At 39.7% G+C, this 13325-nt stretch overlaps 1 protein-coding gene across 1 annotated transcript in view; it reads left to right on the forward strand.

The window, feature by feature from the left end:
• Positions 1–13325, forward strand: part of Cog3 (component of oligomeric golgi complex 3) — a 60735-nt gene that overhangs the window by 26478 nt on the left and 20932 nt on the right. Inside the window, exons 11-16 of the mRNA XM_042685412.1 lie at positions 451–542; positions 1715–1854; positions 2693–2853; positions 3910–4015; positions 7506–7630; positions 12267–12356. Of these exons, the coding sequence (XP_042541346.1) occupies positions 451–542; positions 1715–1854; positions 2693–2853; positions 3910–4015; positions 7506–7630; positions 12267–12356 (714 nt within the window). The remainder of the gene's footprint in view (positions 1–450; positions 543–1714; positions 1855–2692; positions 2854–3909; positions 4016–7505; positions 7631–12266; positions 12357–13325) is intronic.

Raw genomic sequence — 13325 nt, forward strand, 5'->3', positions numbered from 1 at the left:
AATACCTGTGCGTGTATACACATTTCTGAGTTATTACAACAAAACTTTTTTTTGTTTGTTTTTGTTTTTGTTTTTTTTTGATCGGTCATGGGGCTTGAACTCTGGGCCTGGGCGCTGTCCCTCAGCTCTTCAGCTCAAGGCGAGCACTCTACCACTTGAGCTACAGCCCCACTTCCGGTTTTCTGGTGGTTTATTGGAGATAGGAGTCTCACGGTCTCTCCTGCCCGGGCTGGCTTTGAACCGCGATCCTCAGATCTCAGCCTCCTGAGTAGCTAGGATTACAGGCGTGAGCCACCAGCGCCCGGCGCAACTTTTTGTTAATGTATGCTAATAAACATGAGAAAAATAAATGCATGCGCATGATCCCTTTGCAGATAAAATGCAGCCTTTATTTAATAAGTTCCAGAACAGTGTGTGTAACTGTAGGTGGTATATGTTTGTCTCTTGCAGGTTCGCAGTGGCTGTGCCTTTATGGTCCACGTATGCCAGGATGAGCACCAACTTTATAATGAATTTTTTACAAAGCCGACGTCAAAATTAGAGTAGGTGGTACATAGAACTAAACTTTTGTTGAGAAGATTTAATTTATTACTTGTCATAATAGACTAGTAGATTATGGAATATTATTCCAAAATTAACTTCAGTGTTTTAACTTTTCTGTGTATACGAACAGAATATTGTCAGGTGGGACAATGATTATTTTCTTGAAATAAATGTGTAGTTGAAAGGCCAACATCTTTTCTTATTTTCTGTAGTACAGTTGTGGAGACAATAGCAATTGTGCAATGACAGCAAGAATTCTCTCCAGGGAACTAAGTCCCAACAAGTCAGTCATTACTTCTAGTAAATATGTGATTCTAGTAATGAAGGATATTAAAACAGACATTACTGAATAATGCTTTTCTTAATTTTCTCTGAGTGTCTTTCAGAATCACTGTCAGACACTTGATTTCTTCATGTTTGCTATTTTTAACTCATAAGGTTTGAAGATTATGGTTCTTACTATGAGGAAGAGAAAAACGTGTTTTATGGTTTTTGGGCACTCACTTCTGGTGAAATACTGTATACAGAAGAGTACTGTTGACTATATGACAGATATTGACAGCCTAAATTTTTTTTTTCAGATGTTTCAAATTTCTCAGTCTTTGGTATATGTTAGGGTACTTTGACTTTTGTTTATATCTAAACATGTTTGTGTTCCTTTTTTCCCCTTCTGGGGGAAAATACCATTTGATTTGCAATCAATTAAAATGTAAAAGGTAATCAGATCTTGAAAAATAATTTTTCTTTTGAAAAGACATGTAGACCAGGTGCTGGTGGCTCATGCCTATTATCCTTGTTAGTCAGGAGACTAAGATCTGAGGATTGTAGTTACAAGCCAGCCCAGCTCTTATCTCCATTTAATAACAGAAAAAGCCAAAAGTGGAGCTGTAGCTCAAGTCCTAGCCTTGTGCATAAAAGCTCGGGGATAGTGCTCAGCCCCAGAATTCAAGCCTCAGGACCAAAAAAAGAAAAGAAGAATTAATAATTGCTCAAATAAATAAATAGGCTATTGACTTTGAGGTTTTAAAGCAAAAAGTTTATAAAACAAAAGATGCTATTTTTCAGTACATATTTATTAGTTTGTCAAGAAGAAATCAACGAAGTTTTAAAAATATTAGAAAAATCCTGAAAAAAAGATTACTATTCATAATTATATTTTGTTTCATTTTAGTGAGCTTTTGGAGAAATTGTGCGTGTCATTGTATGATGTCTTCAGGCCATTGATCATTCACGTTATTCACTTAGAGACTTTATCAGAACTTTGTGGGATTCTTAAAAATGAAGTTCTTGAGGATCACGTTCAGAATAATGGTAAATACAGAGAAGTCATCATTTTAAAGATACTTTTAATTATATCTGTGGCAATGTGGATTTGAAAAATACTAGATTTTTATTTTCTCTTGTACTCCCTAACTAAATATTTAACATTTTGGAAGAGTTTGGTGGTACTGAAAATTGAACACAGAGCTTTGCTTTTTCCAGGCAACTTAACTTACTACTTTAGTTGTAATCCCTAACACTTTTGTTTGTATTTTGTTTTTGAGATAGGTTCTCCCTAACTTTTCTCAGAGTTGGCATTGAACTCTCAAACATCCTGCCTACCTACTTCATGATCTTTCTTCTTATGTGTCTTGCGTAGCTGGGATGACAAGTGTGTGCCACCATACCTAGTTTCAGACTCATTCACAGTAATGTTAAAAATACTTTTATTCCATCCCAGGAAGAAGGGTTAACAGTTTATTCCTTATGAATTAATTTTTTTTTTTTCAGTACTGAGTTTGAAGCTAGAGCCTTGAACATGCTAGAGAAACATTTTGCCACTGGAGTACAAGCCTGACTCTTGTTTTTGAGGCATAGTGTTGGTATGTTTGCTTGGGCTGGCCTCAGACTATAAATCCTCCTGCTTTTTCCTTCTAAGTAGCTGTTTTTACAGGCATGTACCACTCTGCCCAGCTTAATCCCAGTTTTAAAATTGTGGGAATTAAAAATTTTTTAAAAGTCATCAAGTCATACAGGAATAGCAAGCAGCTACAATCCCTGCAGCAAAAGTGGTTCATGATGTTTCTGAGCAATTTAGTAGTACTTTTGCTTATTTATAAGTAGTTTCATAAAAGAATGGATGCTTGCATTTTTTTTTTTTAATTATTAGCTGAACAACTAGGGGCATTTGCAGCTGGAGTAAAGCAAATGTTGGAAGATGTACAAGAACGGCTTGTGTACCGAACCCATATCTACATTCAGACAGATATCACGGGCTATAAACCAGCTCCTGGAGACTTGGCGTATCCTGATAAGTTAGTCATGATGGAGGTAGAGTTTCCTGACTTCATTGCCTTTCTCTCTCCACATAGTTTTTCTGTCTTATACCAGTTAAAATAAGATTTTTTTTAAAAAACAATCTCACTTAAAGTGTAAAATTAAGATAACCTTGCCATGACACTCATAGGAAATAAAACTAAAAAATAGTGAACATAAATCATTTGTTGTCTGTAAATTACATTTCCTATTCATTTCTTTCCTCTTTACCAGGACATATTCTGTGTGTGTGTGTGTGTTTTATTTTGGATTTTGATCCAGGTCTTCTTGCCAGACCTTATCTTTGTCAAATGCTTAACTTGAGGTACATTTTCCAGCCTTTTATTTATATTTTATTTTTGAGATAAAGGCTTGTTAACTTTGCCCAAGTTGTTCTTAAATTCAGTATCCTCCTACCTCACCTGTTGAGTAGCTGATATTACAGATAAACACTACTATGCCAGCCTTTTTTCTTACTTTATAAATTGAATTACTGCTTCCTGTAAGTTTTCTTTGTAAGTAGCATAGGAGAAGGATTGAAAACATAAGAAGCCACTATCGTTGATATTTACAGTCTGCATTTAAATTTCCTTAGTTGTTCTTCAAATGTCTTTTATAAAGAGAAGAGACTAAAAAGTATATAAAGTGGAATCCACACAAGTTATCTGTGTTGCATTTGTTTTTCTTGTCTATATAATCTCTTTCAATCAAATTAAGATTTAGTTCTTCTACATTGATTTTTATTTTCATACCACTGACTTTTTAGAGGAAAGCAGGCCACCTTTATTATAAAATATACCACATTATACATTTGTCTCCCCTTACTTAGATTCAGGATCAGTCTTTTTGGTGAGAATACTAGCTGTGTGTGCTTTCTACTTTATTACATCAAAGGCACATAATGTCAGGTTGTTCTACTAATTGGTAAGGTGGTGAATTTTTCCCCTTTGTAATTAATAAATACTTAGGGTATGATGCTTTACTTTATGTTAGTTCCTTAACATCTTCCAGTTAGTTCTTACTGCCAAACACTGTTGAAAACTTAATGTTCCCTGTGATTTCTCTATGCAGCAAATTGCACAGAGTTTGAAAGACGAACAAAAGAAGGTACCTTCAGAAGCTTCATTTTCAGATATTCGGTTAGAAGAAGCAGAGTCTAACAGTCTAACAAAGTCTGGTATGTTATGGTGTGTTAACTTCCAGCATTTATTCCTTCAGTTAAAAAAAACATTTATTGAGGACTTGAGTCCCTGGCTTGAAAAACAGCTTATGCTTTTGAGGAGTCAGTGGTTATGGGGGAACTTAGATGAACTCTGAACATTATTCAGTGGTGAGGGAAAAGCTGATTGGATAAACAGGAAGTCCTTAAACCACGTGTGATCTTTGGGGTATGAAAATTAGGAAAAGAAATGAGCTGTTAGTACAAGCAGGTAGGGTCAGTGTGAGATGTGGCATCTGAAAGCTGGAGGCAAAGAAATCAGATTAAGATAGCTAAAGAAATCAGATTAAGATAGCTAGAATAGCTTGTAGGAAGGCGTGCAGGAATGGAAGATTATGACTGCTTTGGGTACATCTAGTGGCTTGGGGTGTTTGGGCCCAGGTTGTATGTGGGGATGGGAAGGAACAGGTAGGGCAGGCCAGCTGTGGTATGTGTTGTATGATGGTGTGAGTTTTGGGTCTAGCTACTATAATGTGTCAGATTGATTACAACATCAGATTTGCATTTTATGAACATATTAGTGACTGGACCGAGGCAAAAGATTAACAGACACGTATGTGGGATAGTTTGGATTTCGCAAGGAGAAAGATTGCCCAGGAGTAATCATTCATGGAGTAATTTTTTTTTTTTTTTTGTCCATCATGGGGCTTGAACACTGGGTCTGGGCGCTGTCCCTTAGCTCTTCAGTTCAAGGCTAGCACTCTACCACTTGAGCCAAGCCACTTCCAGTTTTCTGAGTGGTTTAGTGGAGATAAGTGTCTCATGGCCTTTTTTGCCCTGCTGGCTTTGAACCGTGATACTCAGATCTCAGCCTCCTGAGTAGCTAGGATTACAGGCATGAGTCACCATGCCTGGCTTCATGGAGTAATTTTGATACCACACTAGATACTTTGTGATACTCCTTCTCAAGCCATAGTTGCGCATAATGGTGTATACCTGTAATCTCAGTTATTATAGGAAGCCTAAAATAGGCAGATTGTTCTCCAACTAGAACCTAGGAAGGTTACAAAATAACCAGCACATACACAAAGAATAGAGACTAGAGTTGTGGCTAGTGGTAGAGTACCTGCCTGTCAAGTATGAGGCCCTGAATTTAACCTGCAACCCCAGGATTGCCACAAGAAAAAAAAAAAAGCCAGCTACCAGTGACTCCTGCTTATCCTAGCTACTGAGGAGGCTGAGATCTGAGAATTATGGTTTGAAGCCAGCCTGGGCTTCTTATCTCCCCAAAAGCTGGAATTGAGCTGTGGCTCAAGTGATAGAGTGCTAGCCTTGAGCAAAAGCAGCTCAGGGACAGTGCACAGGCCTTGGGGCCAGGACTAGCACCAAAAAAGTTGTAGGAGATCTGTTACCTTGATAACACTTGAGGAAGTAACTTCCAGATTTTATGTTCTGCCCTGAACTCTGTCAACATTTCACCTGCATTATTCACTGTTCACTTTTTTTTTTTGTCGGTCGTAGGGCTTGAACTCTGGGCCTGGACGCTGTCCCTCAGCTCTTCAGCTCAAGGCAGGCTTTCTACCACTTGAGCCACAGTGCCTTACGGTTTTCTAGTGGTTAATTTGAGATAAGAGTCTCATGGACTTACCTGCCACAGCTGGCTTTGAACCACGATCCTCCCATCTCAGCCTCCTGAGTAGCTAGGATTATAGGCGTGAGCCACCTGCGCCTGCCTAGGCTCTTTATTTTGAAGGACAGATTCTGCAAATAGCAAAATCCTTAACAAAGTATATTCTTCTAAGTATATTCCCCTCTATTTTTGTGGTGATGATATTAGAGTTTTGAATGAAGGGCCTAGTGCTTGTAAGGCAGGTACTCTACTGCTTAATCTAGTCTTTTTTAGCTTTTTTTTTTTTTTGTCCTGTGTTGTATCTGTATCTCCATACTCAGGTTTTTAATGATTGAAATGGACTTTTATGAATCTTTCTTGGTGGTACTACGGTTTGAGATTGGTACTCATGCTTGCAATGAGTACCAAGGATCCCCTTTTACCCTTTGGTATTTTCAAGTTAGAGTTTTATTCAAGGGCTGGTTTGGACTGTAATGTTCCTATTTATGCTTCTATGATTTTGGTGGGTTTTTTTTGCTTGTTTGTTTGTTTTTTTGTCATGCTGGCTTTGAACAGTGATCCTCAGTTCTCAGCTTCCTGAGTAGCTAGGATTACAGACGTGAGCCACTAGCCCTGACTTATGCTTCTATGTTTTGCCGGGGATAATATTGTTACTATGCCTAGCCATTGTGTTTTTCTGCAGCTAGAATTACTTGTAGGCCAACGTAGCTAGTCATTGATTTAGATGGAGTCTTTTGACTTTTTATGCTTGGCTGGCCTTGAGCTGCAGTTCCCCTGATCTCTGCCTCCCAGATAGCTAAGATTATAGGCTTGTACCCTTGTACCTGGCAGTTTGTTTCTGTACTTTTTCTTTAAGAAACTTTATGCAAAGTAGATCTTAAAGTGAGGCCTTGTTATGGAAGAAATAAAAATTCTACGCTTTGCATCCCTTTGAAAGAAAAAAGCTATCCAAGCTATAAAGTAAAAGTGCTGAGATTCAGCATTTCCTTTATTCTCTCCCTACCAGTCCATGCCACACAGCTTCTAGCTATTTGAGCCACATCCAGCCCTTTTTGCTTTATTTTTTGGATAAGGTCTTGTGTTTTTGTCCAGGGTGGACTGTGATTCTCTTACCTATGCCTCCTTGAAGCTAGACCAAAGGTGTGTACCCAGTGCCTTGCTTTTGGTTGGGATAGACTCTTGTTAACTTTTTGGCAGGCTGGCCTTGAACCTCTGTCCTGTTGCTCTCTGCTTCCCAAATAGATGTCATTACAGCCTTTCATCACTATTCCTGGCCTTGGTTTGGCTCCTTGTCATTCTCATACGTCTATGGCTCCCACTTCCTTCTACCTCACTAAATATAGATCGGCCTCCTAGAATCTGGCTGTACTTTGTAATATAAACAGACTGTTTATTGAATCCACAAACATTATTAATCACATTTTACATAAAAAACAAGTGCATTAAGTATATATGTGAGACACACACATTATCTTAAGAGTTTTTATTTTTTTTGTTAAATCTTCCCACTGGTTTAAATTTCTTAGGATATATATATTTTCCAGTCCTGTGGCTTGAACTCAGCGCCTGGACACTGTCCCTAAGCTTCTTTTGCTCAAGGCTAGCACTCTACCACTTGAGCCACAGCACCACTTTCAGCCTTTTCTGTTTATGTAGTACTGAGGAATCAAACCCATGGCTTCATGTATACTAGACAAGCATTTTACCACTAAGCCATGTTCCCAGTCCTAGGATATTCTTGATTAAAGATGAGGATGGAGAAAACATACTTTTTAGCTATTGATAGCTAGAGAGAATATAGTTACTATATAAATTATTTTATGACATACTTCTACATGTCTGAAATGTATATTTTCTTTTTTTCCTCTTGGCTTTTAGCTTCAACAGAATCCCTCAATCCTAGACCACAGACCACGATTTCTCCCGCAGATCTGCATGGAATGTGGTATCCTACAGTTCGAAGAACTCTTGTCTGTCTCTCCAAATTATACAGATGTATAGATGTAAGTGTGTACATTCTTTTACCTCTACTGTGAATTACTTTTTCATCTGGAATATTTAAAAATTTTAATTTATTAAGATCTTGATTCAGTATTTTGTTTGCTATTCTTAGAATCATGGTTTTTAGATAAAACATGGTTTATCTATTAGAAATTCCTTATCTGGGCATTCTATGGATCCCTAGAATCTACTAATGGGCTTTGGAGAGTTTCTGAACACCCTAGAATTATGGGTTGTGTTTATATTCTCATGTCCATATAGAAGGAAGTTTGAGAAGAATATTAGTTTCATTCAGTTCTTAAATTTTTTTTTTATTATCATAAATGTGATGTTCAGCGGGGTTACAGTTGCATAAGTTCTTTTTTTTTTTTGGTCCGATAGTGGGGCCTGAACTCTGGGCCTGGGCGCTGTCCCTCAGCTCTTCAGCTCAAGGCTAGCGCTCTACCACTTGAGCCACAGCGCCACTTCTGGCTTTTTTCTTTTTGCTTATATAGTGCTGAGGAATCGAACCCAGGGCCTCAGGCATGCAAGGCAAGCGCTCTACCACTGAGCCACCTTCCCAGCCCTGCATAAGTTCTTTTTGGACAATATGTTACCCGTTTCCTTGTTCTCTCCCAGTTTTTCCCTCCTATCTTCTTCTTCCTCTCCCCCAAAATAGTATAATTTTTTTTCAACAGAGTGTTCAATGAGTACCATTGCTACAAGTTTCCATCTTTTTTTTTTTTTTTGCTGGTCTTGGGGCTTGAACTCAGGGCCTGGGCTCTGTTCTGAGGCTCTCTCTGCTCAAGGCTAGCACTCTTACCTACTTGAGCCACAGTGCCATTTCTGGCTTTTTGTGGGTAGTTTATTGGTGATATAAGAGTCTCATAGACTTTTCTGGTTTCAACTGTGATCCTCAGATCTCAGCCTCCTGAGTAGCTAGGATTACAGGTGTGAGCCACTGGTGCCTGGCTCCATTAATTCTTAATGAGTCCATGACCACAAATAGGTTTAAGGATAGTGATACATTTGCCTGCTTTAGTTTGTAGATAAGAAAGGTTAAGCAGATACAGAAAGGTTAAGTGATGTAGTCAGTGTCACATGGGTGTAGTATTCATTTGGTATGAAATGTAGATGTAGTTTTATTTTATTTTGTGATGAGGTCCTCTCTGTAGTCCAGGCTGGTCTCAAAGTTGTGATACTTCAGTTTCAAGCCTCCTGAATGCTGAAATTATAGGCAGTGTGCCACCTTTTTTTTTTTTTTTTTTAGCCACCATTCCTCTTTAATGTAGTTTTGCTCTCACTGAATCAACATCCTTGCTCTACCACTTGAGCCATAGCGCCACTTCCGGCTTTTTTTGTTTATGTGGTGCTGAGGAATCGAACCCAGGGCCTCATGCATGCAAGGCAAGCACTTTACCACTGAGCCACCTTCCCAGCCCCCTTAATATTCTTTTCTAAAGGTCAAAAGCTATGTACATATGACCATATAAGATGATGCTAAACGAAATGAACCCCAAGACAGGGACACAAGTGGCTTTTTTCTTTCTTGATACTGTTTTTAATATACTTAAAATGCACTATGTGGTGATTCTTTTGTTCCTTTCTTTCTTCCTTTTCTTTTTGGGTCAGCCCTGGGTCTTGAACTCTGGGCCTGGGCGCTACCCCTCAGCTCTTCAGCTCAAGGCTAGCGCTCTACCACTTGAACCACAGCACTACTTCTGTTTTTTTCCGTTTATGTGATGCTGAAGAATCGAACCCAGGGCCTTATGCATGTGAGGCAAGCATTCTACCACTGAGCCATATTCCCAGCTCCTCTTTTGTTTCTTTTGTTTTTACTGTATTTGATTCCGGTGTCCTGCATCTTGTATGTACGTTTTTATACTTTTGGGAGGGGAAGGGATATAATGCTTAAATAAGAATACAGGTTGAGCTGGGCGCTGGTGGCTCACGCCTGTAATCCTAGCTACTCAGGAGGCTGAGATCTGAGGATCGCGGTTCAAAGCCAGCCCGGGCAGGAGAGACCGTGAGACTCCTATCTCCAGTAAACCACCAGAAAACCGGAAGTGGCGCTGTAGCTCAAGTGGTAGAGCGCTTGCCTTGAGCTGAAGAGCTGAGGTACAGCGCCCAGGCCCAGAGTTCAAGCCCCAGGACCGACCAAAAAAAAAAAAAAAAAAAAAAGAATACAGGTTGACCCATTGTAACAATGAGATGTACAAGACACTATGTTGAAAATGAACTTTACAATTTTGGGGGGCAGGGGGAAGGAGGTGTTGGGGAGGTGAGAAGGGAAGGGATGGTAGGGGGAGAACAAAGGAGGAGGAAACAATGCTCCATAGGAAATGTACTCAGTACCCTACTCATGTAACTGTAACCCTCTGTACAGTATTTTTACAATAAAAAATATACATAAAAAGATTCTTTTCTAGACATGGAGTAAGTAACTTGCTGAAGTTACTTTTTTTTTTGTCAGTCGTGGGGCTTGAACTCTGAGCCTAGGCACTGTCCCTAAGCTCTTCAGCTCAAGGCAAGTGCTCTACTGCTTGAGCCACAGTGCCACTTCCCGTTTTCTAGAGTCCCACAGACTTTCCCGCCCAGGCTGGCTTTGAACCATGATCCTCAGATCTCAGTCTCCCGAGTAGCTAGGATTACAGGTGTGAGCCATTGATGCCTGGCTGAAAGTTATTATTTTTTAGTTTTTTATTGTGAAAATACCATACAGAGGGGTTACAATTACATGGGCAAGGTAATGAGTACATTTCTTACCAAGCATTGTTGCCTCCTCCTTTGTTTCCCCTTCTCATCCCTTCCCATCTCCTCCCCTTCCACCCCCCTCCCCCCAAAGTTACTTTTTTTAAAGCACCATCTTAAACTGTATATTGATTTCAGGGAACAGAATTTTTTTTTTTTAAGTACTCCAGTCTAATTATAGTTGGCATTCTCTGCAACAGTTCATCTGTCTACAGATTTTCTAGGGATGGTTTGTTTATAAACCAAAGTGGTTTACTTACTGATCAAAAGTGAGGAAGGCAAACTCGGACAGATTATGGCAGAGTAGTAAACCAGTAGCAGTCTTAATCCCTCTTCCCTACATTGGCCTCTAGAGGGAGAAGCAGTACAAAAAGAGAGTAACATCCAGTAGAGACCAGGACTATACCAAATAATAAATGTCTTGTATATCTGCATCCCTGTCAGTTCCATCTCATAGAATACTGATACAAAAGCAAGGGGACTCATTAGAATCATGGCCTGCCCAAAATACCACGCTTTTGGGAAGACAGATAAATGATAAAACTGACTTGAGATTCCTACCTCACATATTTGTAAAGCCTAGTTTTCTTTTTCCACTTGATTATATAAAAATTTTACCACCTCCCTTAGAATTCTTTGTGTTTACATACAATATTGCATCATCTGTTTTGCTGTTATTAGCTAACCTCCCCTCATTGAACAATTGTGCTCTTTCTCTTTCCTACTTTCCTCCTTCCTTCCCTCCCTTTCAACCACCCCCCCCCCCCCCCTTTCTTTGATACTATACTAAAGAGCTGTGTCCTTGAATTTTTTTTTTTTGTCTGGGGCTTGAACTCTGGGCCTGGGTACTGTCCCTCAGCTCTTCAGCTCAAGGCAAGTGCTGTACCCCTTGAGCCACAGTGCCACTTCTAGTTTTCTGGTGGTTTATTGGAGATAAGAGTCTCATGGACTTTCCTGCTTGGGCTGGCTTTGAATGGTGATCCTCAGATCTCAGCCTCCTGAGTAGCTAGGATTATAGGCATGAGCCACCAGTACCTAGCTTGTGCTTGAATATTAAAACACTACTGGTTAATTACTTGGGACAAAGTTTGTGTTTTTGTCCGTCATAGGGCTTGATCTTGGGGCCTAGGTGCTGAGCTCTTTTGCTTTAGGCTCTACCACTTTGCCACAGTACCACTCCAGTTTTCTGGTGGTTAATTGGAGATAAGAATATTACCAGCTGGGGCTGGGAAGGTGGCTCAGTGGTAGAGCGCTTGCCTTGCATGCCTGAGGCCCTGGGTTCGATTCCTTAGCACCACATGAGCAAAAAGAAAAAAGCCGGAAGTGGTGCTGTGGCTCAAGTGGTAGAGTGCTAACCTTGAGCTGAAGAGCTGAGGGACAGCGCCCAGGCCCAGAGTTCAGGCCCCACAACTGGACCCAAAAAAAAAAAAACACTTTCCTGCTCAGGCTGGCTTTGAACCACTGTCCTCAGATTTCAGCCTCCTAAGAAGGTAGGATTACAGGTGTGAGCCACCAGAGCCTGGGCAGCTTGGGATAAAGTTTTGATCAACAGTATTAAGATTGCTAGTTTTAAAGATTTAAAACATATTCCCATAAAGGAGATTATGCTGGGGTCAGAACCCTGATTGCCTGTTAACTTCTGTACTACTCAGCATCTAGCTCAGTGTGTGGCATGGAGTAAGTGCTAGTACATATTTATTGAAGAGGTATGTGGCTATTTGTAGACATGTGGGCCCATTATAAAACCATGTGTTAGTCTAGAATGATTACATAGGAATAGAAAACTCCAGGAAAAATGAGACCAGTAAGAGACCAAGCCAATGATGCAAGCAAGTAACAGGGCCAGGGATTTTCTTTTAACTGTTTTGTGATGTGCCACGTGCTAATGTTTCTTTTTTATTCCACCAGAGGGCTGTGTTTCAAGGATTATCACAGGAAGCATTGTCTGCCTGCATTCAGTCCTTACTGGGAGCATCCGATTCTATCAGCAAAAACAAGGTTTGATGAAGTGTTAGGTGAAATTTTAATACCTATAATAATACTGTACAATATATTCTTTATAGGCATGGAAATTTAAAGCCAGTTCGGCAGTTAGATTTCTTTAACACGATTTAATTTTGAGGTCCTTTGAGAGAAGCTAACATTTCATTTTAGTGCTCAATAAACTACCAAAAGTTGAAATTTTGCTAAAGTATCAAAAACAATACTTACATCAAATAAATTCTGTAGGATGAAGGATTCTTGCTACTACCTTAGCAATTGGGGAGATGGTATTTTGGTTTCCTTGTACTATCAAGGGAAGTATTTTTAAGGAAACAACAATTTAATCATCCCTTTAATATTGTTTTAAATAGTTAAATGGCCTTATCTGGAGGAAATCAACCTGTCACTTCTGAGGACAGGCAACTGTAAGTTCTATGACTGCTTAAGTTCTATGACAACTTAAGTTCTATGACTGCAAGTAGTTCCCATGACTGCACAGCTCAAGGTTTTTAGTCAGGATGGGCCCAGAAATGGGAAGCTACTGGTATGTGCTGCTTTCATGGCCTTGTCAGAAAGTAGAACATGGTCAGAGGTGTTGTTCTGTTTACCTCTTCACTGTGGGGCTTGTTTACAGACACAATTTCATTGTTGCTTGGAGTGTTCAAACCTTGTAACTTCCATATTTTCAAACTTGAGTTCTAGCTTTAAGACTTAGACAAATTAAAAAAAAAAAGTCTTGGGCTGGGAAGGTGGCTTAGTGGTAGAGTGCTTGCCTTGCATACATGAGGCCTTGGGTTTGATTCCCCAGCACCACATAAGCAGAAAAAGCCGAAACTGGCACTGTGGCTTAAGTGGTAGAGCACTAGCCTTGAGCTGAAGAGCTGAGGGACAGTGCCCAGGCCCTGAGTTCAGGCCCCATATCTGACCAAAAAAAAAAAAGACATCAGAAGAATTTGGCATTTTGTTGCTAGAAAAGCTTTCCCT

This window comes from Dipodomys spectabilis, unplaced genomic scaffold (assembly GCF_019054845.1).
Source record: "Dipodomys spectabilis isolate Male_0828 unplaced genomic scaffold, ASM1905484v1 ptg000095l, whole genome shotgun sequence".
In the NCBI taxonomy this organism is placed as follows: Eukaryota; Metazoa; Chordata; class Mammalia; order Rodentia; family Heteromyidae; genus Dipodomys; species Dipodomys spectabilis.